General features: G+C 40.0%; 1 protein-coding gene across 1 annotated transcript; it reads left to right on the forward strand.

The window, feature by feature from the left end:
• The first annotated feature begins 660 nt into the window (after positions 1–660).
• Positions 661–27,528, forward strand: LOC140728761 (fascin-like). Its single transcript, XM_073047713.1, has 6 exons — positions 661–1,186; positions 3,238–3,519; positions 6,265–6,383; positions 19,765–19,921; positions 21,830–22,003; positions 27,256–27,528. The coding sequence occupies exons 1-6, from the start codon at positions 661–663 to the stop codon at positions 27,459–27,461; spliced, it is 1,464 nt and encodes a 487-aa protein (XP_072903814.1). The 3' UTR covers positions 27,462–27,528.
• The last annotated feature ends 39 nt before the right edge of the window (positions 27,529–27,567 follow it).

A 27,567-nucleotide genomic window follows, 5' to 3' on the forward strand; every position in this document is an offset into this window, starting at 1 on the left:
TTTTTGGTAAATGCTAACTACAGGTCAATAATTTCTCACAAGCTAAGAATGTGAATTTAAGCAAGAGAGAGACTGGACTATCTATTTTTTTAGCTGGAAGAGGGAGGCAGAAATATAAAATCAACTAGCAATTCATGTCTTTTCCAGTAGTTTAGTAAGCAAGCATAATGGGAAAAATATTTTAAATTATCATTTCTTTTGGATGTGGAAGGCTTTTCTAATCAGCTATTTTCCAGTTTAGTTAGCCACATAACTCACAGTTCTGTTAAACACTGGGGAAAACTTGACCTTTTTTGGGGATTTTTTTTCTCTTATTCTGATGTACCACTGCAGCAACATCAATTGATTTAATGTTTGTGGGATAAACAAGTTATCTTTATCATCTGAAACAGAATAAACTAAATCAAGATTTTTATTTGGAAATGTATCCTCTTTGAAATGCTGGAATTCAGAAATATTTCTTCAATGACAGCTTGTCACGCATCACAACCAGTGATGGAACAATCTTTATGTAACAATCATGGTGATTTTTTTACCCTGATGATGTAATAAAGGTATATTCTGTCACTGTAGCTACCCTGTTCCAATTCACTGATGATGTCACAGAAGTACAAAATGCAACATTGTAGCGGTAACATCTGTAGTTGTAAACAAGGGAAGATGTTTAATAGAGTGCTTTCAGTTGGACTGATTAACTCAGCCCAGAAATACTTGACTGCAGAGAACTTCAATTTCAGAGTAAATGCAACTAGCGCCATCTTGAAGATAAAGCAAATCTGGACTTTAGAGTTTTTGGAGGAAAATTCTTCTATGGTCTACATCAGGAGCTTTCTGACGAGGTACTTAGGTGGAGATAATAATGGGAAGATCTCATGTGATTGGGAGATTCCCAATCCTTACAACAAGTTTGTGATTATTACACATCCAGATGGCAAAGTCTCCTTCCAGTCGGAGGAGACCAAACGTTACTTGGGAGGTGCAGAGGAAAATATCACTTGTTTTGCCCAGGCGATCACAGAAAGTGAGAAATGGGTGGTACACCTTGCCATCCATCCCAATATTAATATGTTCAACCTGGGCAAGAAGAAATACCTACGTTATGAAATCACTGAAAATGCGGTACAGTGTGACAGTGAATTACCCTGGGGTCGAGACTGTGTTATGACTCTCATCTTTAACTTCAGAGGTACAAGAACTAATAAAACTTTTTTAAAAAGTTTTAATATACTTGACACTATATTATGTTCTGCATTATAATGAGAGGCATTGATTGTGTGGATAGTCAGAGGCATTTTCCCAGGGCTAAAATGGCTAACACGAGAGGGCACAGTTTTAAGGTGATTGGAAGTAGGTACAGAGGAGATGTTTTTTACACAGAGAGCAGTGAGTGCGTGGAATGGGCTGCTGGCGACGGTGATGGAGGAAGATACGATAGGGTCTTTTAAGAGGCTCCTGGATAGGTACATGGGGCTCAGAAAAACAGAGGGCTATGGGTAACCCTAGGTAATTTCTAAGGTAGGGACATGTTCGGCACAGCTTTGTGGGCCAAAGAGCCTGTATTGTGCTGTAGGTTTTCTATGTTTCTATAATGATCCACAGTTTCCTCTAGCCTTCTCTCATTGTGGATCTGATTGATGTAAAGGCACATGAGAAGCAGTGGCTAAATTATCTGCTGAATTTATGTACTCCCCACTGTTTCTTCCACAGGTTCTCAATAGTGTACTCGAAAACATTCTGTGAGAAAGAATTCTAGATGGGAGTGTCTGGCCTGAAATATTTTTGCTAATTTTTTCACTTTATTTCCTTTGAGTGCTCAGCTTCAAAGGGCTAAATTTCTTCCAGCTCTAGCGTGATTATTCATTCTCGCATTTGGAGTCAGCAAGGCTTTCAATGATGAATCACATAAGCCTGGCATTGATGTTTTCCCCCTGGAGACAATGGATCTGAAACTCCAGCTGAGAAGAAGTTATGCCATTTGCAGCAATCACATTGCCATGATTGAAAAGACCATTTGCATTGAATCTTCAATGTAGCAAGACATTCCAAGGTGCTTCACAAGAGCATTATATAGAAAATCTGACACTCAAATATATGAGGAGATATATTGGTCAGGTGACAAAAGATTTGGTCGAAGTGGCAAGTTTGGGGAACAGGTTAAAGAATGAGAGAGATAAAGAGACAAAGTGATTTAATGGTACTTGTTATGTTATATTGCTATTTACTTATATTTATATCTGCATTTGCATAGTTTGTTTACAGTTAACAGTTCCTGATGTTTACGGGTTACAATGATTGTTCTGTAGATTTGCTAAGTATGCCTGCAGAAGAAGAATCTCAGGGTTGTGTGTGGAGACATGTACATAGTCTGATAATAAATTTATCTTTGACTTTGTTAGTTCAGTGTTGGTAACTAAAGACATAGTTGCCAGTGATAGAACAAAGACAAACAGAGGCCAAGTGTGGGAAGCATACAGCAGTACAGAAAACTTGCAGAGGTTTGTACAAAATGTGATAATTGAGGTATTTTGAAGGAGAATGGGTAGGAGGAGGTGGACAGGGAGATCCCAAAACAGTTTGAATGAGAGGAAAAACATGAATTTGAACTGTTGCTGGATTGGAGGTCAAACAGAATTGTTGGATTAAGGATAAGCAGAGCCAGGTGTGAAGCCCAAGCAGATTTGCAAAGTACTGAATTGGAGCAGTTTAAACGGAAATAAAAAATATGCATGAGGTGAATAAAGTGCAATTAAAAATTAGAGGAAGACCAGGGATAGCAGCAGTAACAGAATGCAACGTTTTTGCAGTTGATCTTTTGACTGTGATGGCATTGAGAAACTGGAATAAAGTCAGACTGTAGAGAAAAGGCCTTGGAGGTAATAATGCAGCCAATAACTCTAAAGGCCGCATACATCTTGAGAAGGATGAGGAGGAACAGTATATGATAAACACAATTATGCTGGGCATAATTTGATGAATATTACTTATATGCTGTAGTAAGATTCATATATGGGCATGATTTAAGAAAAGACTACTTGTTCAAGAGCTCTGAACAGAAAAGACAAATTGCTAAAAGGGCAGTATAATTAAGAACAGATATTTTGAAGAGTGATTTCTATCAGAGCAATAACATAATTTTTGCTGATGATAACCAATGCACATTTAAAATATTACAATAATTTATAATGTTTAAAATTTGGCATGACATAAAGTTTTCTGCCTTTCATTTTATTCTTTAAGAGAAGAAATACAGTATAAGGACGAGTAGTGGAAATCTTGTTGCCTGCAATGGCATGCTTGAAACATGCCAGTCACCAAGGACCTTGTATACACCAGAGATAAGGTGTGGAATGTTTTGCTTAAAGGACTCTGAAGGAAGATTTTTGAGTGGAAGGGACTGCTATGTTAGAACCTTCAGAACTAACAATCCCAGCATAGATGAATTCTTCTCTGCTGACCCAAGCCCCGGACAAGTCACCATTAGATCTTTGTTAAACTGCAAATATGTCAGTCTTAGACCAGGTAAGAAGCAAAGAAAAATGTGACATCAAGAAACACGATGAAAGCTTTAACAAATTAGATGTTAGATGTGGAGATATTAATTATGTTAGTTTCTCCATTAACTTAAAGTTAATGTTCCTCCTTTTGTTAACACCAACAGAGAAGAGCAATGTAAATGCTTATAATTTGAAAAGAAAATATAACATGCTGGAATATTATAGAAAATCAGATTACAGTAATTCAAGTTACTAATTCAAGAGCAGAATTTTAAAAAAAAAAATTTATGGTGGTATGCCAGAACCAAACAAAATATTGTTCTAAATCAGCAATTGTTAATAGTAGAGGAGCTCAATATCCAATCACCATCACTACCAGGTAATTCCATGGAGTGTTCTCTCCAAGGTGTTTATCCGCCACAAACATTTTTAGAGAGACTTTTGGTAATCCCTGTAAAAGTTCAAAGCTATCCTGGGTAACTGTTCAAATTCAATGGTCATGTGCAACAAAACAACTGATTCGATTGACCATTCCCCTCTGTGTAGTGGTTATGCTGAATTGTTTCAAATACAAAAGGGCCTTTGAGGAGAAAGGAAGAGTACAGTGGGAATAAAAATTAAGTATTTGACAAGTCTTCTTGGCATTATATTTTCCAAACCTATTTATTCATAGGATGTAAATGTTGCTGGTCGGGCCGGACTACTGACCACTTCATTAATTATATATCACCACATGTCCTTAACCAGCATGATTTAATCTACAGCATCTGGGTCCCCAATTATAATTATAATTCAAAGCAAATCAAATCAAATCGAGTTTAATTATCATTCAGCCATACATGGATACAGCCAAATGAAACAGCGTTCTTCCGGGGCCAGATTGCAAAACATATACAACATATTCAAAATAGCATACAAAAATCCCATAGTCATGCAAAACGAACACTTATATAGCCCAAGACCCTGAGCGACATGCCCTGCAAATTGATGGTACAGTTCCCGCACTGCAACCTGGCCTGTCATTCCACCGATTGAACACTGGAGGGCAACACTGTTGGGAGAGGCCAGCCCCCAACCAAGTACTGCTTTTGGTGTCTCCGATCTACATCTCCTCCAGACAGATCAGCTATAATTAGCAAGACCTCACTGTCTTTTTAGCCAGTATCACCACCACCTGCATCATTTAGTCTTTATGGATCTTCCCATTGCAGACATTCCCTTGCCATCTGCAGCTTGAGGCCTAGTCCTAACTACAACCGAGGCTATGCAGCTCCCATGCCACCTGTCACATCATCAAACAAGGGAAACACAGACCTGCAGCATCTTATATTATCAGTGTCGAACAGGGTCTTGTGATCGCAGGGGAAACATCCACGGCAATCACCCTCAGTTACACTGCATGCCACCTTTGCACACCCGCTCCGATGTTTCCAATGCAGCTCCTCCGAACCCAGTCTACTTCATCTGACATGCTGGCCAGCTTCTCCAATTAGTGAGCAGCTTACTGATGGTGTAAGCCTGCAGTACTCAAAGTTCATGGAGTCCAGTATTGTCTTGCAATCATAAAAATCACAGTTAACAAAGAAAAAAAAAACACCTTTGGCTTTCCCACCGATCTCCCTCCTGGCACTTATCCTTGTAAATGGAACAAATGCTACAGCTGCTCTTACACTTCCTCCCTCACCACCATTCAGGGCCCCAGACAGTCCTTCCAGGTGAGGCAACACTTCACCTGTGAGTCGGCTGGTGTGGTATACTGCATCCGGTGCTCCCGGTGTAGCCTTTTATATATTGGTGAGACCCGATGCAGACTGGGAGACTGTTTCGCTGAACACCTACGCTCTGTCCGCCAGAGAAAGCAGGATCTCCCGGTGGCCACCCATTCCCATTCTGATATGTCTATCCATGGCCTCCTCTACTGTCAAAATTAATCCAAACTCAGGTTGGCGGAACAACACCTTATAAACCGGCTGGGTAGCCTCCAACCTGATGGCATGAACATTGACTTCTCTAATTTCCGTTAATGCCCTTCCTCCCCTTGTTACCCCATCCCTGACATATTTAGTTGTTTTCTCTCTCTCTCTCTTTCTCTCTGCCCATCACCCTGCCTGCTCTTCATCTCTCTCTGGTGCTTTCTTTCTCCTGAGGCCTCCCATCCCATGATCCTTTCCCTTCTCCAGCTCTGTATCACTTTCGCCAATCACCTTTCCAGCTCTTAGCTTCATCCCACCCTCTCCGGTCTTCTCCTATCATTTCACATTTCCCCCTCCCCCCACTACTTGCAAATCTCTTAGTATCTCTCCTTTCAGTTAGTCCTGACGAAGGGTCTCGGCCCGAAACGTCGACAGTGTTTCTCCTTATAGATGCTGCCTGGTCTGCTGTGTCCCACCAGCATTTTGTGTATGTTGTTTGAATTTCCAGCATCTGCAGATTTCCTCGTGTTTGACCTTTGGTTAGTCCCGGAGAGATCGCTGCATCCGGATGTGCTGCCATCTTACTGGAAGTGCCCCCTACCAAGTGCTTTTTACTTGAGGATCCTAATTCTGGAGATCTCTCATACTAAATGTTCCAGCAAATGTATCCATCTATCCACTTCCATTAACCCTATTGTTTTTTCTGCTGACTATACACGTAGGATATAAACTCCTTAAACTACTACCCAATCTTTTAGTAGAATAGAAGCAGAGAACAGTGGTTTGAGTTTGCATTTAGAATTGCATTTAGATTTCATGTAAATTTTCACTAAAATGCTACAGCAATCTCTTGATAGGTGACAATGTCTATGCTCATCAAACACAAGTGAAAGATACCGAGATCTTTCAGATAACCATCAATAACACGACCAGAAAAGTTTGTTTTCGTGGTATTTCAAAAGAATATCTTTCAGTGGTAAGTAATAACATACAGATCTTCAGATCTGGTCGATTCAGAAACTTGTGGATAGAGCTAAGGGTAAAAAGATCCTGATGTGAGTTATTTACAGGCCTCCAAAGAGTATCCAGAAAGTGGGAGATAGAAAACACATGTCAAAAGGACAACGTAATGATGGACGTAAGGATTTCAATATGGAGCTAGATTAGGAAATTCAAGTTGGATCTACGTTTGTAAGAGAGAGACTATTAAAATGACTTTTTAGAGCACCTTGTGGTTGAGCCCACTAGGGGAAAGGCTATTCTGGATTAGGTGTTGTGTAATGAACAAGATTTGATTAGGGAGCTTAAGGTGAGGGAACCTTTAGGAGGCAGTAATCATAATGTGATAGAATTCACCCTGCAGTTTGAGAGGAGAAGCTAAAGTCAGATGTATCAGCATTACAGAGGAGTAGAAGGAATTACAGGGGCATGAGAGAGGAGCTGGTCAAAGTTGATTGGAAGGGGATACTAGCAGGGATGCTGGAAGAACAGCAATGGCTGGAGTTTTTGGCAGCAATTCGAAAGGAACAGAATAGATTCATCCCAAAGAAGAAGTATTCTAAAGGCAGGATGAAGCAAATGTGGCTGACAAGGGAAGTTACAAACAACATAAAAGCAAAAGAGAGGGCATATAATTGAGCAAAAATTATTGGGAAGTTAGAGAATTGGGAAACCAGCAGAAGGCAACTAAAAAACCATGAGGAGGGAAAAGAAGAAATACAAAGGTAAGCTAGCTAGTAATATCAAAGAGGATGCCAAAAGTTTTTTTCAGATATATAAATGTAGCATCCATGCCCCCATTTACCCGTTCGCCTAGGGTGAACCACCATCACCCCGCCAATAGTGCAATACTTAAGTGTAAATATGGTGTAATGTCCCCCCCCCCAGTACACGCTCACAACGCAAATACCAAAGGCGAGTAAATAATTGCAACTTTATAGTTATTTCTTAGTGATGGGTTAGTAGAAACAGATAACCTAAAGGCACCAAATCAGTAAGTTTATCAGATCGTGCACATAATATTTTAATATGTTGGATCTTACGCCTCTGGTTCCATCCACAATGACCTTCCGAGCCTTCAGCCACCGTCCGAACTGCCAACTTCCAGTGTCCGCCATCCTGGAACTGCTGTCCACTCCTCACACGTCTGTCCTCCTCGCTCTCCTCCTGAAAAAGACCGCGAACTCCCGCTCAGCTCACAGATACAAGATAGCATAACATTTCTCCATTAGTTAGTTCCCCCCTTATCTACAGTTATAACCCAAACATTCCAGATACAGAAACCTATTACAGCATTAAGTAACATTACAGAGAAGCCATTTTGTTAGCCTGAACAGTTAACACCACAGTTACTGGTACTGAGAGACCTACATAAAGAATAGAAGAGAAGTGAGAGTAAATGTTGGACTGATGGAAAGTGATGCTAGAGAGGTAGTAATAGAGGACAACACTAGCAGAATGCTGGAGATTCAAGAGTGTCAGAGGGCAGAAGTGGGAGTAATTGCTTTTGCTAGGGAGAAGGTGCTTGTGAAGCTGAAAGGTCTGAAGATGAATAAGTCATCTGGAGCAGATGGACGACACCCCAGGGTTCTGAATGAGATAGTTGGTGAGATTGTGGAGCCATTGGTATTGATATTTCAAATATCACTAGATTCTGGGATGGTTCAGGAGGAGTGGAAAATTGAAAATGTCATTCCACTCTTTTGTATACTAAGGAAACCAAGGAGTACAATTATTATGTTGGAAAATGGTATTGAGGCAGAAGAGTAGCAATGATCTCATGGTAAGAAGTGAGAGAGGCGGGAGAAAGGAAATTATAGGCCAATTAGCCTGACCTCAGTGGTTGGGAAAATGTTGAAGTTAATTGATAAGGATGAGGTCTCAAGGTACTTGGAGGCACATGATAAAATCGGCAAAGTCAGCATGGTTTCCTTAAGGGAATACCTTGCCTGATAAATCTGTTGAAATTCTTTAAGGAAATAGCAAGCAGGATAGACAAAGGAGAATTGGGTGGACGTTGTGTACTTGGATTTGCAGAAGGTCTTTGATAAGGTGTCACACATGAGGCTGCTAAACAAGTTAAGAGCCCATAGCATTACAGGAAAGATGTTTGCATGGACAGAGGGTAGGCTGATTAACAAGAGGCCAAGAATAGGAATAAAGGGAACCTTTTCTGGCTGCCTGCCTGTGACCAGTGGTGTTCCGCAGGGCTCGGTGTTGGGACTGCTTCCTTTCACAGTATACGTCAATTATTTGGATGTAGAAATTGAAGGCTTTGTGGTCAGGTTTGTGGACAATACCCAGATAGGTGGAGGAGCGGGTAGTGTTGAAGAGGCAAGGTCGTTGCAGAGAGATTTAGACAGATTAGGAGAGTGTGCAAAGGAGTGGCAGACACAATACACTGTTGGGAGGTGCATGGTCTTTCACTTTGGTAGGAGGAACAAAAGCGTAGACTATTTTCTAAATAGACAGAAAATTCATATAACCAAGGTGCAAAGGGACTTGGGAGTCCTTGTGTTGGATTCCCTAAAGGTTGGTTTGCAAGTTGATTCAGTGGTGAGGAAGGCAAATGCAATGTTAGCATTCATTTCAAGAGAACTAGAATATAAAAGCAAGGATGTAATGCTGAGGCTTTATGAGACACTGCTGGGGCCTCACTTGGAGTATTGTGAGCAGCTTTGGGCTCCTTATTGAAGAAAGAATGTGCTGATATTGGAGAGGGTTCAAAGGAGGTTTACAGGAAAAATTCTGGGAATGAACGATTTATCATTTGAGGTGCATTTGATGGTTCTGTGCCTGTACTGGCTGGAATTTAGAAGAACGAGGGGGTATCTCATTGAAACTTAATGAATGCTGAAGGGCCTAGGTAGAGTGTATGTGGAAAGAAAGTTTCCAATAGTGGGTGAATATATTTTGGACTGGAGGGCACAGCCTCAGAATAGAGGGATGTCCATTTAAATAGAGATGAGACAGAGATTTAGCCCAGAAGTTGGTGAACCTGTGGAATTCATTGCCACAGGTGGCTGTGGGGGCTAGATCATTGGGTGTAATTAAGGCAGAGGTTGTTAGGTTCTTGATTAGTCAGGGTGTAAAAGGTTATGGGGAGAAGTCAGGAGACTGGGGTTGAGAGGGAAAATGGATCAGCCATGATGAAATGGCGGAGCAGACTCGATGGGCCAAGTGGCCTAATTCTGCTCCCATCTCTTATGGTCTTATGTTGAAGAGTGTAGTAACTATGTGCAGACTGGGCATAACTGGGCAAATTTGATAGTTTTTTCATTTTCATTCCTGTGGGATTTAAAGGATTAGAAAAGATATTCAGGTTTTGGCTAGTTGTTTAAAAGAGCTGAATTGATGCCAATCAGGAAGCAGTCTGCATTACAGGTGTGGTATATGTCTTGTTTCGGGACTGATGTACAGCAAAATAGCTTTTACGTTCAACTGGTACGTGTATTGGGGGGGTCTCAACTGCCTTAGTAAATTGAGTCATGTGAGTCACTATTGCAAAATTGTATGGAATGGACCCAAGTTCGCTTAAGAGTCAGTGGCCACAATTCCATGTTTTAAATTAAAAGCAGGAAATTCTGGAACTAATCAGCATGTCAGACAATATCTGCAGAGGTAGAAATAGAGTAACGTTTCAGATATTGTGAACACAGAAAAATTAGAAACCAAAGATATTTTAAGGTGCAGAAGGCAAAGGGTATGCCTGCATTGGGAAGATTCATAAACTCTGAATGATGAAGGTGGTGGTGATACTGGCTAAAAGCACAGTGAAGACTTGCTGATTACAGCTGATCTGTCTGGAGGAGATGTAACTAGGACATGAAAAGAGACAGAAGATAGAAAAATACTGCAGCCACTGTGACATAAAAAACACTGAAAACCTGAAATTTAATAAATTCTGGAAATATTCAGTTAACATTATGTGTCGACGGTCTGGCCAGTTCTAATACAAAGACTGATGATCTGAATTTGTTGAACCTGGTGCTGGGTGCTGATGGCTGCAATGTGCCAAGGTGGAAAATGAGACAAGCATGTGTTGGGTTTCCTTGCAGTAGTGTTAGAGGCCAAACACAGAGTGGGAGTGGGATGGAAAATTCAGCCAACAGGACGCTGGAAACTCAGGGGTGTTCTTGCCAACTGAACAGAGGTGTTTTGTGAAGCAGTGACAAAATGTGCATTTAGTTTCTTCAGTGCAGTGGGGATCACATTATAATCACCAGATACAGTATGCCAAACTGGAAAAGCAAGGGAATCACACGGGAAAGTAGGTGTAGGTGGATTCTGGAGCATGAGGGAATGGTCCCTTTGGAATGCTGAAAGGAGAAAATGGCATCATGTTGCAAAAGGTTGAAATTTTGGAAGGTGTTTCATTGATCAGGCTGGTGACATGGAAGATGAAAACCAGGTGCGAAGCAAGAAGGAGAGATCAAACAAACTATTATCGCCCCACATAACTTATTTCTTCCCATCTTTGCTCTATTTTTTCTGTCCTTATCCAGAAGAAACATGGCATGTGTCCAGGCTATACCTGTCTCTTCGTGGGAAAACCCTTCAGCTTTCAAACTGCTCCCTCACCTCTTTTCTCAGCAGATTGATCGTTGCAGAGAGCAGTTACCAGTTGCTATGTGGAACGTGAAGGCTTTAACACTTTGCTGCCAAGCTCTTCCCTGATCATAATGTCTAACTCTGATTCTTCTCTTTCCTCTTACATTCATCACGAGGATAGCAAGACAATTCCACAAGCTTCCACTGATATCATGACTGCACTTCATTCCTAATTCCCGTAAAGACTCAATTGCATTCTCCCAGCTTCTCTAGCACCAGTTTTAAAGATGACACTCCCCCGTACCGTCACACCTGAGATATTTTTTTCCATCTGTGATTTGTCCTCCACCACAATTCCCAAGACTCTAAACTGTGTGGATTCTACTTCTTACACCTCTGCTCTCATTTCCTTGCCTTCCATTCCACAAACATTCACATTCAACAGACCAGCTACTGCAATTTTTTTTCCATCTTCAATATGATACCATCACCAGGCATGTCTTCTCTTCTCTTGGCCTTTTCAATTCTGAAGAGGACAATCTTTCTTCAATTTCTTGACTCACTCTTCCACTTCCACGAACCCCATTCTGCTTCTTGCAAAACCATCTCATTTAACAGCACTAGGGACAACATCTGCTCTTCTAACTTTTCCCTTCCCGCCCTCCAGAGATCCAAACATACTTTCTGAGTGAAACAGCAATTTAATTGTATCTCTTGCAATTCATGTTCTGTATTCAATACTCAGGAATCTGGAGAAAAATGTACAGGTGACACCTTGCAGAATATGTCCAGCGGTTGGCCTCGACCTTCCAGCTGCTTATCACTTTAATTCTCCATTCTATTTCTGTCTTCTCTCTCTCTTTCTCTCTCTCTCTCTCTCTCTCGCAAGCCTGTTGCAATAGGGAGAGGATATAATTTTCTGACTAGGCACAATACAGCAGTGAATTCAGTAATTCCAGAGAAGTTTCCAGTTTGTGAGAGAACTGGAAAGGTCATTAGTCTGTAAGCTCAGCACAACTTTTTTCTTTCTGAACATGCTAGCCAACTTACAAAATATTTTCAGCATTTTCTGCTTTTATTAATTCAGCATCATAGCCAAGCTGTTGAAAAGAATTCCTTCTTTGTCCATAAAAATCTTTATTATTCTTTTGACTATTTTAGATAGATAGATAGATAGATACTTTATTCATCCCCATGGGGAAATTCAACTTTTTTCCAATGTCCCATACACTTGTTGTAGCAAAACTAATTACATACAATACTTAACTCAGTAAAAAAATATGATATGCATCTAAATCACTATCTCAAAAAGCATTAATAATAGCTTTTAAAAAGTTCTTAAGTCCTGGCGGTAGAATTGTAAAGCCTAATGGCATTGGGGAGTATTGACCTCTTCATCCTGTCTGAGGAGCATTGCATCGATAGTAACCTGTCACTGAAACTGCTTCTCTGTCTCTGGATGGTGCTATGTAGAGGATGTTCAGAGTTATCCATAATTGACCGTAGCCTACTCAGCGCCCTTCGCTCAGCTACCGATGTTAAACTCTCCAGTACTTTGCCCACGACAGAGCCCGCCTTCCTTACCAGCTTATTAAGACGTGAGGCGTCCCTCTTCTTAATGCTTTCTCCCCAACACGCCACCACAAAGAAGAGGGCGCTCTCCACAACTGACCTATAGAACATCTTCAGCATCTCACTACAGACATTGAATGACGCCAACCTTCTTAGGAAGTACAGTCGACTCTGTGCCTTCCTGCACAAGGCATCTGTGTTGGCAGTCCAGTCTAGCTTCTTGTCTAACTGTACTCCCAGATACTTGTAGGTCTTAACCTGCTCCACACATTCTCCATTAATGATCACTGATATGCTTCCAAAATATATTTCCGTCAAATTTTAAATTGCCATGTCTTCTTATCCTTTACTATGTCCTCATATCCTCCATTAATTTTTCATAGCATGCTCTGCATTTAATCTGATTTCACATGCATCATGTTCCTGTTGGTCATAATCATCCAATTTTCTCTTTTATGGAACTTCTATTTTCTTCTCCTGGGAGCGCAGACTTTCAAGTTTCATCTTGTCATTGTAGTACCTGCACCTTGAAGACCTGTTGTTGACAAGTTACTGTTTTCCCTGTCTAACTGTGATTCCAGTTGACTTGTGCTAGACTCTTTCACAGATTACTAGAATTTTCTTTATTCAGGCCACCATTTTGATTATTTTTGATCCTTCACATAATTACTTTAAAGATTTATAAAATAATCAGATCTAAGACCCAAATGTTCTCCTATATTATTCCACTGAACCAGATACCATTAGACATACGAGCTGAATTAGGCCACTCAGCCCATCAAGTCCTGCCCTCCACAGCCATTTGTGGCAATGATTCCACAGATTCACCACCCTCTGGTAAAACAAATTCCTCATCTCTGTTCTAAATGGACATCCCTCTTTTCGGAGGCTGTGCATTCTGGTAATGGACTCACCCACTATAGGAACCATCATCTCCACATCCACTATCTATCTAGGCCTTTCAATATTTAATAGGTTTGAAAGAGATCCCCCTCATTCTTCTAAACTCCAGCAAGCACAGGCCTAGAGCCATCAAACACTCTACATACAATAACCATTTCATTCCTAGAATCATTCTCATGAACCTCCTCTGTATCCGTTCCAATGCCAGCATGTCTGTTTAGGAAAGGGCTCAAAACTGCTCACAATAATCCAAGTGTAGTCTGACCAAGTGTAGGCTTATAAAGCCTCAGCATTATATGATTGTTTTTGTATTCTAGTCCTCTCAAAATGAATGCTAACATTGCATTTGCTTTCCTTACCACCAACTCAATCTGCAAGTTACTCTGTAGGACAGGGACTCCCAACCTAGGGTCCATGGACCCCTTGGTTAATAGTAAGTGCCCATGGCATAAAAAAAAGGTTAGGAACTTCTGCTGTAGGGAATCTTGCACAAGGACTCCCAAGTCCCTTTGCACCTCTGTTTCCTGAATTTTCTCCCCATTTAGGAAACAGTTTACATCTTTATTCCTTCTATCAAAGTGCCTGACCAGACACTTCCCTGCACTACATTCCACCTACCATCTCTTTGCCCATTCTCGCAATCTGTCCAAGTCCTTCTGAAAGAATCCCAGCTTCCTCATCACTACCTGCCCCTCTACCTTTGTTTGTATTGTTTGCAAACCTGGCCACAAAGCCATTAATTCTGTCATCCAAATCATTGACATATATTGTGAAAACAAGCAGTCCCAACACTGACCCCTGTGGCACAGCACTAGTCACTGGCAGCCTTCCAGAATAGGCCCTCTTTGTTCCCATACTTTGTCTCCTGCCAGTCAGCCAGTCTTCTATCCATGCTAGTATCTTTCCTGCAATACCATTGGGTTTTATCTTTTTTAACAGCCTCATGTGTGGCCTTGTTAAAGTCCTTCTGAAAATCCAAGTAAACATGATCCACTGACTCTCCTTTGTCTATCCTGCCTGTTATTTCCTCAGAGAATTCCAACAGATTTGTCAGGCAAGCTTCCCCCTTAAGAAAACCATGTTGACTTTATAGAACATAGAAATCTACAGCACATTACAGGCCCTTTGGCCCACAATGTTGTGCCGACCACGTAACCTACTATAGAAACTGCCTAGAACTTCCCTACTGCATAGCCCTCTATTTTTCTAAGCTCCATGTACCTATCTAAGTGTCTATTAAAAGATCCTATTGGATCCGCCTCTACCACCATTGCTGGCAGTGTATTGCACACACCCAACACTCTGTGTGTGAAAAACTTATCTCTGACTTCCACACTGTACTTACTTCCTCGTGTTAGCCATTTCAGCCCTGGGAAAAAGCTTCTGGCTATCCACACAATCAATGCCTCTCATCATCTTATACAGCTCTGTCAGGTCACCCCTCAATCTCTGTCACTCCAAGGAGACAAGGCCAAGTTTACTCAACCTATTCTCATAAGGCATGCTTCCCAATCCAGGCAACATCCTTGTAAATCTCCTCTGCACTCTTTCTCTATTATCCACATCCTTCCTGTAGTGAGGTGACCAGACTGAGCACAGTACTCCAAGTGGGGTCGAAAGTCTTATATAACTGTAACGTTACCTCTCAGCTCTTGAACTCAATCCCATGACTGATGAAACACACCATACACTTTCTTAACAACACTGTCAACCTGTGCAGCAGCTTTGAGTGTCCTATGGACACAGACCCCCCCCCCCCCCCCAAGATCTCTCTGATCCTCCACACTGCCAAGAGTCTTACCATTAATATTATATTCTGTCTGAGAATTTGACCTACCAAAATGAACCACCTCACACTTATCTGGTTGAACTCCATCTGCTAATTCTAAGCCCACTTCCGCATCCTATCAATGTCCTCCTGTAACCTCTGACAACCCTCCAGACCAAATACAATATCCCCAAGTTATGTGTCATCAGCAGACTTACTAACCCATCCTTCTACTTCCTCATCCAGATCATTTATAAAAATCACAAAGAGGAGGGGTCCCAGAACAGATCCCTGTGGAACACCACTAGTCACTGTCCTCCATGCAGAATATAAACAACAACACTTTGCCTTCTATGGGTGAGCCAATTCTGGATCCACAAAGCAAGGTCTCTTTGGATCCCATGCCTCCTTACTTTCTGAATGAGCCTTGCATGGGTATCCTTATTCATTGTCTTGCTGAAATCCATACACACTGCACCCCACTACTCTACCTTCATTAATGTGTTTTGTTACATCAACAAAGGATTCAATCAGGTTTGTAAGGCACGACCTGCCCTTGACAAAGCCATGCTGACTATCCCTAATCAGATTATGCCTCTCCAAATTTTCATAAATCCTGCCTCTCAGGATCTTCTCCAACAACTTGCCCACCCACTGAAGTAAGACTCACTGGTCTATAATTTCCTGGGTTATCTCAACTCCCTTTCTTGAACAAGGGAATATCATATGCAACCCTCTAATCCTCCAGTACTTCTCCTGTCCCCATTGATGATGCAAAGATCAATGCAAGAGGCTCAGCAATCTCCTCCCTCACTTCTCACAGTAGCCTGGGGTATATCTCAGACCCAGTGACTTATCTAAGTTAATGCTTTTCAAAAGCTCCAGCACATCCTCTTAATGTCTATATGGCTTACTTTGGCCTACTTTATCATGTTCCTCCAAATACCCTGAAATCCCATCCTTAATAATGGGCTCCAACATCTTTCCAACCACTGAAATCGAGCTAACCGCCCATAATTTCCTTTCTTCTGCCTTCCTCTCTTCTTAAAGGGTGAAGTGACATTTGCAATTTTCTAGTCTTTCAGAACCATTCTAGTGATTCTTAAAAGTTCTTTACTGAAGTTGGGTGCACTTCCTGCGCATGTAGTCATCAGGGAGACCGTTAGGTACCCTACAATCCCGCATCTTACTGCAGGAGCGTTCCACTACCTTAACTACCATCCTGCCAGCTCTTGTCAAGCTTAAATTCCAACTTCTCAAACTTAAATTCTAGCCTGAGCCTGTTCGCACTTAAGCCTGGCCACTCTAACACTGTGCACTCCACCCGTGGCCATAACTCGCTTCATTTTAATGGCCCCTGCTGAGTGGCTAAGAGATCGTTATGATTGCAGCCCACCAAAAAGTTCTGAAAGGCCCCAGGCTCTTCGTAATATCCGCAAACTTGGCCACAAAGCCCCTAATTCCATCATCCAAATCTTTGACATATGAACTGAAAAGAAGCAGTCCCCACACTGACCACTGCGGAACAAAGCTATTCACTGACAACCAACCAGAAAAGGCCCCTTTTATTCCCACTCTTTGCCTCCTGCCAGTCAGCTAATCTTCTATCCATGCTCGTATATTTCCTGTTATACCAAGGGTACTTATCTCATTAAGCAGTTTCATGTGCAGCACTTTGTTAAAGGCCTTCTGAAAATCCAAGTACAAAACAGCTATAGATTCTCCTTTGTCTATCCTGCTTGTTATTTCCTCAAAGAATTCTAACAGATTTGTTAGGCAAGATTTTTCCCTTAAGGAATCCATGCTGACTTCGACCTATTTTATCATGTGCCTCCAACTACCCTGAGACTTCATTCTTAACAATTGACTCCAACACTTTCCCAACGGCTGAGGTCGAGGTAACTGGTCTATAGTTTCCTTTTTTCTGTCTCCCTCCCTTCTTATTGTGAGATCATTGCTTCTCTTCTGGCTCAATACCATTTTCCAACATTATAATTGTACTCCCTGCTTTCTTTAGTATCTAAAAATTTCCTGTTCAATCACTGTGCAATCACTGACTTCTGCAGCAGAGAACCCCAGAGATTGACAAGACACAGAGGGGAAGATTTTCTCCCTAAGCACCAAACCCTTATTCTAAGACAGTCAAATCCCAGTTCCAGCCTACCCACTCAGAAAGTTCTCTTACCAAAGTCCTGTCTCAATGAAGTCTTTTAGCCAAGACAGTCAGCAGAGGAATTGTGAACAGTTTTCATTTCGAAAACAAGGGGAAACTTTTTTCATAGCAGAAGAGTCAGAAGACAGACTGCATAGATTTAGGGTTGTTGATAAAAGTACCAAAGGAAATAATATGCATCGTGGTTGCCAAGTTTATCGTTTACTTTATGTGAGTGAATCTGTAATATTTGCTTCCTCCAGTCCTCGTGTACCACACTCCACTCTGGCACCATTGGAGGATAGTGGATAGGGTTTCTATTATTATTTATCTCAGCAGCCCTGATGCAACCATCTAGCCGAGAGACATTTCTACCCTTGAGTATTGGCAATGGTAACTCCTGTTACCATGAAATTTGCTAAGTAAAGTACTTGAAGGGAGAGTTTGCGTCTTGGGTCGCAAGACTCTGCAGCGGATAGTGAGGTCAGCTGAGAAGATCATTGGGGTCTCTCTTCCCGCTGTTACAGACGTTTACACCATACGCTGCACCCGCAAAGCTAACAGCATTGTGAAGGACCCCACGCACCCCTCACACAAACTCTTCTCCCTCCTGCCATCTGGCAAAAGGTACCAAAGCATTCGGGCTCTCACGACCAGACTATGTAACAGTTTCTTCCCCCAAGCCATCAGACTCCTCAATACCCAAAGTCTAGACCAGTGGTTCCCAACCTTTTTTTGGCCATGCCCCACCTAATCACCTCTAAAATCCTGATGCCCCCTGTGGTGACATATAATTCTTATTATTCAAAAAGTGAACTCCTATTCACCTGGAGGAAGCCTAAAAGACCATTAACTTGGTTTAAACAAGCTTCCAAAGAACATGGCATTCATGAAAGAGAAAAATAAAAGAACCAAAGGACTGTTAAAGTTCTGAGGAAGAAATTACTAAGAAATTGTAAAAAAAAAGAACATTAAGTGATATTAAAATAATAATAATAAATAAATAAAACAATGCCGATTTGTTTCTACAGCATACAAAGACAGATACACCGTTTAAAAGAGATGACGCAATGTACACACCTTCACACCACCAAGAACCGAAAGCTACTGCAAAAAGCAGCATTGGCGCGACCTCGTACGAGTTTCTCACGCGTTTGGACTTGTTCATTCGTTCCTTCCTACATCAGTCAATTCATTAATTTAATTATGAAAGCCATTTGATGGTTGTAATGATGGTGATACACTATATATACAGTACATACGCAATTACACGTGTACATACACACAAGTATTTTTATGTATGCATACTGTATATACACGTATGTATTAACTCGCACACACACTCATACTCACACAGACTTACTAGAAAAAATTCACTGTTAATAACTCATTCTCGAATTGCCCCCCTTAAAAATCAAATTACCCCACGTTGGGAACCACTGGTCTAGACGGACATCTACATCATTTATTATTATATTGAAATTTGTCCTCTAGTGTGCCTATTGTCTTGTTTATTATTTATTTATTTATTAATTAATTATTGTACTGCCCTGCACTGTTTTGTGCACTTTATGTAGTCCTGTGCAGGTCTGTAGTCTAGTGTAGTTTTTGTGTTGTTTTACGTAGTCTAGTGTAGCCTTGAGTTGTCTCACATAGTCTAGTGTAGTTTTGTGTTGTTTCATGTAGCACCATGATCCTGGAAGAATGTTGTTTCGTTTTTACTGTGTACTGTACCAGCAGTTTATGGTCGAAATGACAATAAAAAGCCACTTGACTTGAAGAATAAAGAGTAAAAGACAGAGCTAGCTCTTTCACTGGCCTAGGAGAGGTGTGAATTACTTCCTGCTGTGCTTTATAATTTTACTGTGATTTGCAACTTAACCTTGTAACGCTTCTTACTTTAAAAGCCCACTGTTTCTTTGCATAGTTGCAGAAGTCTCTGAATAACTATAATCTGCCAATGATGTTAGTTTCATACCAAAATCTCAATTTAAATAACTAGTTATGAATAATGCCTAAATGTGCATAGGGAGGCCAGTGTGGAATAATTGTCAAGTCAGGTGGTATAAGGAAGTTAGAGTCATATACATTAAAGGCATTCGGTAATGTGATATTCCTGTGTCTGGGATTGACACAGTGCCCCTGAGCTATCCAATACTTTCTGGGATATTAGACAAATACAGAATTAAGCATGATTATGAAGTCCACTATCATATTATGGTGACAAATTGTCATTCCAGTATTCAGTGTCTTGGCTCACACAAGGATTAAACACTTGAGGGAGGCATTAAAGCACTGACATACACTAGATGTAAGTAGTACCTCCAAGGGGCAAGAAAAATGTTTTCAAATTTTGAGTACAATTGTGCAATCAGACCCTTACATCAAGTGATTATTTTTGAATTTCTTAAGGGTCCTCAAAATACAATTATGACAAGTCCAATTCTGACTGATGATTGTTGGTTTAATATCATGTACAATGGACCTAAGGTGACTATAAAGACAAGAGATGGAAAACTTCTGAGCACAAAGTCCACTGGGCAGCTTGTAGTCGGATGCTTTGCAGCTGGTGAGTTACAATTTATTCATTCATTCAGTTCTGCCCCTAAAAGGATAGATATAGTAATAAATGTTCAAATATTTCTTCTCTGATAGCCTGGTGGGACAAAATATTGCCAGGGTGCTCAGGACAACAGCTAATTGGGTTGATTCTCAGTATGTGATGCCTTGTCTGGTTGAACCCAGTAGTAGCACTGGGCATATATGACAAATGGTACATGAATTAGGAGGAATGAGCCAAGTTCACTTGCAGTCAGAGGGAATGCTTGTACTTTTTCATATAACATTCAGTGACACAATATAAACTCAAATTTAATTCAACAGTATGGTGACTTCCATGGAATTTTTTATAGAAGATTAGAAGACTGTTGGAGGTGGGAATGAGAGTGTGGTTAACAGGTCAATTTTTAAACCTCAGAAAGTGATGTGATGATGTTTGAGGATGCAGGGGTGCCAGAGATGTTACACGAAGGAGGCACACTGTAGTCCAGCGAAGAAAGTACAGTGTGATGAAACTGAAGGGTAGGAGAAGACTGCAGAATGTGACTATGAAGCAATTTTATATTGAAAACAGCAAATTCTTTGTCAGTCACTGGAGAACCAACAGAAATCTACAAAGACAAACAGCTAGTAGAGAGTAGGAAATAACTTTTCCCTCAGGATTGGACTAATTATCATCTTGAACTTTGAAGTGTTTATATCTTTTCCTGCCAAGGCTCTTCCCACTGGGAAACTAGATATCCTAATTCCAATTTAATTTCCCTTTATGTTTCCTCCAAGTCAATAGAGGCAGCTTCCATTAATAACTTACTAACAGTTACTGAAACAAACTTTTACCTTTGTTGTTAAGGCAAAGTTTAAAAAGAATGGCATCACTTGAAAGTCGTTAATTACGCCTAATTTGAAGAGTTTCTGCTGGGACTCCATTTTAAAATATATCCACACATACCAGCCAGTTATTTTAATGGAATAAAAACTTTATTGCTAGCTGTGGGGAGCACAGCATACCTACATTCATATCAACAGGACATTGACACCTCAATGTAGCCCCACTGCTGCTGCCACCTTCATTAGCTTTGGGATACCCATGGCTTGGACATGATCATGCTATTCTTTGTCTTCAGAAGGTCTCCATTTGAAGACCAGTATGCCATTTCACCACCTCCATTCTAACCCAAATCACTCCCACACCATTCGCTGATTTATTTCCCCTTATTATCTACAGAAAGGTAAGAGTCTTGCAGACATTTGGTCAAAAAGACCCTTGCTCTGAAGCAGCCAATTGGGCTAATGTCAATAAGGAGTGTAATAATGGAACTCTCCTCAAGAGTTCATCATCGATGGCAGTTGGTGGTTGGTATCCATCTGTGTCAAAGGACAATGGGTGGAAAGTATGGAGATCCTGAGATGCCAGCTAGCAAGATCCCCCTCTCGGCCTCACCAGTGTAGTCCAAAGAAAAGCTTATGAAGCAATACGCTTGGCACCAGCTTGGCTGTAGGAGCTGCTGGATGGATGTCTAATGACATCCAGTTTAATGACTGAAATATTCAACCAATATTTTAGTTTGAATAGACTACTAAGAATGGAGCACCTGAGAGAATCAAAATGATGCAGCACAGAAATTCATCCCATTCCTATGAATATCCCTGCTTTTTAAACACGCCCTTCCAAATGATTCAACCTCAAGTATTTACCCAATTTACTTTGGATGTTATTAAGGAAGCCGTTTCTGCCAGTCCTGCAGCCCATGCATTCTAATTGACAACACACAATTGAATAGGAAACTGGCTTCCTCATGCAACCATGAACAGAATAGGAACAAAAATTACAAATAAAAGTTGCTCAACAGCTGATTAAATGAAGAGTCTTCATTAAAACAATGTTTTGATGATTGTATTATGATGTATTGGTTTTCAGATAATTCTCAAGAATTCATTATGCAACTCGTGAACCGACCACTCCTAATATTGCAAAGTGATTTTGGCTTTGTGGGATTTGGTTCTGGAACACAAAGATTAGATGGAAACATGCCTATGTATGAAGCAAGTAGGATGACTTCTGATGAAGATGGCTATTACCAATTCAAACTTTGTAAGTTTATTAACTGTTAATAATCCTTTTGGATACATTGTAATTGCTTTTAGATTCATAACACAGCTCTAAATAAATACAAGATTTAAATTATTTTTATTTTCTAATCTTTCAATCTTATATTTTTACTTCTGTGATGGCTCTTGTGATGTTACAAAGACAGAATTCCTTGAAGAACTCGGCCAGTCAAGCAGCATCTGTGGAAAGATTGGGGTCAGTGACCAACTTTATAGATTTCTAATCTTCCACTCAAACCTGACCTCTGAGGAAGGGTCAGTGATACAAAATTTTCTTACTTTCAATTTCTACAGAGGCTGCTTGACTAGCCTAACACTTCTGTCATTTCTGTTTCCATTTCAGATCCAGCATCTGCAGTTTCATTTGTTTCCCTTGCAAAGAAACAGTTTTGGGAGTGTGAACTACCCTCCAGTATATATCCAAATGACCCTTCTTCCTTTATTATCCCTGTAGACAGTTCAACTGTGCAATGTACCATGATCAAGTCTAACACCATGGTCTCTTGATGATTCTCATCTCACCTCTAGGTCTTATGCACCAAATAAGATGAAGAATCTACTGAACCAAGGATAGTGAAAAAATGAAAACCTGCACTTGCAATTTAAAGAATCATGACTGTTAGACTACCCTCCCCAATAAAATGTATACCATATAATAAATCTTAGTGATGAAAGCTTTTCAAATGCAGCATTAATGTTGAAGTAACTCCTTTTGGAAGTGTTCCACGTGGCTTGAAATTTTCTAGTTAAACTGATTATATTAATACATTTTAGGACCAGAATTGCTTTTCACATCTATTATGCAATTACTTTATTTGACTACATTAAGAATACAACAAGCAGATAGGCAAGATGAGCTGCTTGAATGGTTTGGCATGGACTAGATGGCTAAAGGCCTGTTTCCGTGCTCCACTTTTCTATGACAATGGGGGATAGACAAGATCATTTGTAGGGATGGTTTTGGGGACCGAAAGGGGAATTAGGGTTCAGGTTAGAGTTTTGGGACTAATGTGGGGTAGTTACAGGTCAGGCTAGAGTCTAGGCCTCCACTCTGTGTTCAACGGCCAGGACGAAGGACATCCATGATCAGATGCTCGGCCAGCTTACCAGCGAAGAAGAGGGCTGGTGACATACCCCCCTCCCCACCCGCCCCGGGTCAGTGAGTTGTCAGTGGGTTGTGGAATCGGTGTTCTGTGTGAGCTGGAGATACAAGGCTGGTGACCCCCTAGGCACACAAATCGGTGAGCCTGGAGTCCGAAGCCCAGTGCTTGGAGTCACGTCATCAGTGAGTTCGGGTTCAAGACCTGGAGTTCGGGTCCTCATCCGGCATCCTCATTCATTGTCGTTGGCAAATCCTGGAGTCAATGCTGAAGACTGAAACACAGAGGTCAATCAGAAATCCAGAAGTCATGGCGAGTTCACTGGGGAAGTGGGGAAGTTAAATACCTGTTTTCTGTGAATACACGAATCTATTGGAGATTGGGGAACGAAGATGGTATGCCCTTGGGTTGGGGGACTGTGTGCGCATTTGGGAAATATGAACGGGACTGGTTTTGCTGTGGTGTTTTATCACTTGTTGTATTCTGTATTGTTCTGCTGGAGGTTGTGGGCATGCTATGCTGGCGTTGCAATGTGTGGTAACACTTGTGAGCTGCCTCCAGCACGTCCTTAACCCTAAAGACGCAGTGGATTACAGTTAATTAGGCCATCAGATAATTGGGGCAGCTGCTTATTTAGGGCAACACTTAAAGAACAAAAACTAATCAAGAAAATTACTGTGACTCCCTTTGTTTATTTGGAATATCATGCTGCTTAATTGGGGCAGGAAACTGTTGCTGAGCAGGGTCTAACTAGCTTCAGTCATGTGCACTTGTGTGGCCGTTAGATGCTACAGCATGCTTAGAGCAAGCAGTTTTTAAATAGCATCAGTTGCGTGTGTTCATGTTCAAAAAGCATCAATTTTTGCCACTGATCACTGCTAAGAAATAAACAGCAAGACAATTTAGAACTGTTTTTCTCACTGCAGTTTCAAGCATTAAGGCTTTGAGATGCCAGAAACAGCTGGGAGTGAAAATGAAACAATTTCATTACAAAAAATTTGAAGGTCAAATTAAATTATTTACCACTATTGAAAAAAATTCAAGAAGATCTTGATAAATGGATGGTATTACCAATAACATTAGTAGGTAGAGTAAATACCATAAAAATGAATATATTCTCTAGATTACAATACTTATTTCAATCACTACCAATACAATTACCCCAGAAGTTTTTTCAAGAGCTGAATAAATATGTGAGGAAGTTTCTTTGGAAAGGTAAGATGTCAAGAATATCATTGGAAAAATTGACATGGAAATTTGAGCTAGGAGGGTTACAACTTCCAAATTTTAAGAATTATTATAAAGCAAATCAACTTAGATTTATTGCATCTTTTTTTGAGAAAGATAAACCGGCATGGATCAGAATAGAACTAGATAAAATAGGAGAAAACATACCAGAAGACTTTATATATAAATGGGAATCTAAATGGATACGGGAAAAGAAAGAATCTCCTATATTAAAACATTTGATTGATTTATGGAATAAGATAAATGTTGACGATGAGACAAAGAAATCCTTATTAGCAAAGAGATCTTTAATTCAAAATAGACTTATTCCTTTTACAATGGATAATCAACTTTTATATAATTGGTTTCAAAAAGGGATTAGATATATATAGGAGATTGTTTTGAAGGAGGTATATTAATGTCATTTGATCAATTAAAGAATAAATATAAAGTATCAAACAACACTCTTTTTTGTTACTTTCAACTAAGGGCTTATTTAAGAGAAAAGTTCGGTCAAACAATGTTACTACCGAAACCCAATGAAATAGAAACTTCAATTCAAAAAGGAAAGATTAAAAAATTTATCTCTTGTATGTATAATTTGATTCAAAAACAGGCAATTAAACAAGGAGTCCATAAGTCAAGACAAAAATGGGAAAGTGATTTGAATATCAAAATTGAAGAAAAAAACTGGTCAAGACTATGTCTTGAGAGTATGACAATTACAATAAACGTTCGATTAAGATTAGTGCAATACAATTTTTTACATCAACTATATATTACACCACAAAAAATAAATAAATTAAACCCAAATTTATCTGATCAGTGTTTCCGATGTAACCAAGAAATTGGTACTTTTTTACATTCTACTTGGTCTTGCTCTAAAATTCAACCTTTTTGGACAAATTTAAGAGTTTTACTGGAACAAATTATTGGAATACAACTTCCACACAACCCAATATTACTTTTACTAGGTAATATTGAAGGGATAAAACCGATATCCAAATTGAATAAATATCAGAAAGAATTTATAAAAATTGCATTGGCAGTAGCCAAAAAAGCTATTGCAGTGACTTGGAAATCGGATACATATCTAAGTATAGTTCGTTGGAAGAACGAAATTTATGGCTGTATTCCACTTGAAAAAATTACTTATAATTTAAGAGATAAATATGAAACATTTTTGAAAATTTGGCGCCCTTATTTACAAAAGACAGGATTAAATATATAGGTGCTCCGAAGATGAAATAATTGGTTACTTGGGGAAAGAAATAAATATATATACTAAAGTTATTACGAACTCCATGGAGCATGTGGGGATCCTCCAATATCCAGGCATTCCTTTTTTTTTTCTTTCTTATTTTTTTAATAGGGATGTTAGGGGGGAGGGGTTAAGGGGAGGGGGGGCTGGGTGACACATTTTTTTTCATACACATTTATTCTGTAACTATTTGAAAACAATAAAAAAAGTTATTAAAATTTTTTTAAATAAATAAATAAATAAAATTTGAAGGTATCAACAATCATCTTGAATGTTACAATGAAGACGAAGATTTGGAGGATGCATTCATTGATAGCAATGTATGAAGGCAGTCCATTGTCTGCACTAGGTGTCTGAGCTTATTTTGTTCATTGCATACACTGGATGAATTCCTCTGTCGATAACCATTAGGAACTAATGCAGTTTTATAGTACTCTAGTAGTATTGATAGTGTTCTGAATTTCATTTAAATACTTAATTTGTTACTCAGTTTGTCTTTTTTATACAGTTTTAACTATTTCTGTGAAACTTTGGCTAATTCAGGCAGCCGTCTAATTGGGCCAAAATGTATTGATCTCAATGTGTCCCAATTAACCGGAATCCACTGTATTATGAGATAAATAAATCTGAGATGTAAGTAACTGCAGATACTGGAATCTGAATCAAAAATTAAACTGCTGGAAGAACTCAGTAGCTCAAGCAGCATCCATGGAGCCAAAGAGATGGGGAGACCCACCATCTAGACCAGGTGTGGAGGGGAGATAACTGGTATATAGAATTTGGGGAGACAAAGGCTGGTACGCAGTCGGTAGAACTATCTGTTGTGGGAGGCAAGGTTTGATGGACTGATGAGGCAAGGTGAGGAGGGGAGAGTGAGTGTTTTAGATAGAGGTTGGCAGGTGGCAGGCAGAAACATAGGAGATAAAGGGTGGAAGAATGGAGAAAGAAGGATAGAGATAGAGACTGAGAGCAGATAAGGAAGGGATGTTGAGCAGATCAACATCCATTTCTTTGTTGTTGTTGTTCTTCTCCTCATGTTTCCAGATAGACCAGGTTGTGGTAAACCAAAACCATATTCTCAGACTGTTACAAAGAGGATTTGCTTTAGTGATATTAATTTTATCCCAGAAATATTGTAAATGAAAATAAATATGAAAAATATAATTTTTCATTCTTAATCATTTAACTCCTTCCTCTTCTTCCCCAATGCATGGAATCTTGGTTTGTTCTAATTCTGTGCTCCTTCTTCTGTATTTATCTTTTTCTGGAATTTGAAAGCATCTCCTCACTTTTTCCAACTGAGACAAGGCATCAGACATCACTGAAAACAGGGCTCATTTTTCTGAGCAATAGAGGAGTCCCTTTTTAAAGCTGGAAATGTTCTCTCAAAGGGCAACCATGCAAAGGGCAATGCAATGCTGGGCAAGTTGTTCTAGATGAAACTGCCACCTGATACTCTAGGCATGAAGTCATCAAGAGACAGAAATAAAGTAATCCCTACATAAATTGAGGGTTATTTGATCATTCTAACAGATCCTTTATATTAAGCGAACATTTAAAAATCCTCAGTTAAGACTGTTCAAATGACCCTTTCATTGTTTTAAATCCCAAGCTAACAAATGTCTGCTTCTTTCTGTTCTGGGTCAGTGTCCACAGACAAATACTGGGAAATGGATAAAGATGGCTACATCACTGGTACAGGAGAGCAGCCAATCAACTTCATCATCCAGCTGGTTGGTTCGAATGTGCTGATCCTCAAGGCACCCAATGGCAAGTACGTGAAAACACAGCAGAGAGGAGACTTCAGAGCAATAGGAGAGGATGCCAGGTCTGCCACGATGTTTCTTTATTAACCAACTTCGGATTTGATCTTAAAAAAAACAAATGCATTAAAACCCTGTAAAATCTATATGAATAGCTAAAATAAATTATCTATGTTATACTTTTAGATCTCATTCT

Source organism: Hemitrygon akajei, chromosome 6 (assembly GCF_048418815.1).
Source record: "Hemitrygon akajei chromosome 6, sHemAka1.3, whole genome shotgun sequence".
Lineage (NCBI taxonomy): Eukaryota > Metazoa > Chordata > Chondrichthyes > Myliobatiformes > Dasyatidae > Hemitrygon > Hemitrygon akajei.

Coding starts and splice junctions, on each gene's coding strand:
- LOC140728761 (XM_073047713.1), top strand. CDS start 661: ATGTTTAATAGAGTGCTTTCAGTTGGACTGATTAACTCAGCCCAGAAA. Junction 1,187..3,237: donor TCTCATCTTTAACTTCAGAG/GTACAAGAACTA, acceptor TTATTCTTTAAG/AGAAGAAATACAGTATAAGG. Junction 19,922..21,829: donor AGTCGGATGCTTTGCAGCTG/GTGAGTTACAAT, acceptor ATTGGTTTTCAG/ATAATTCTCAAGAATTCATT.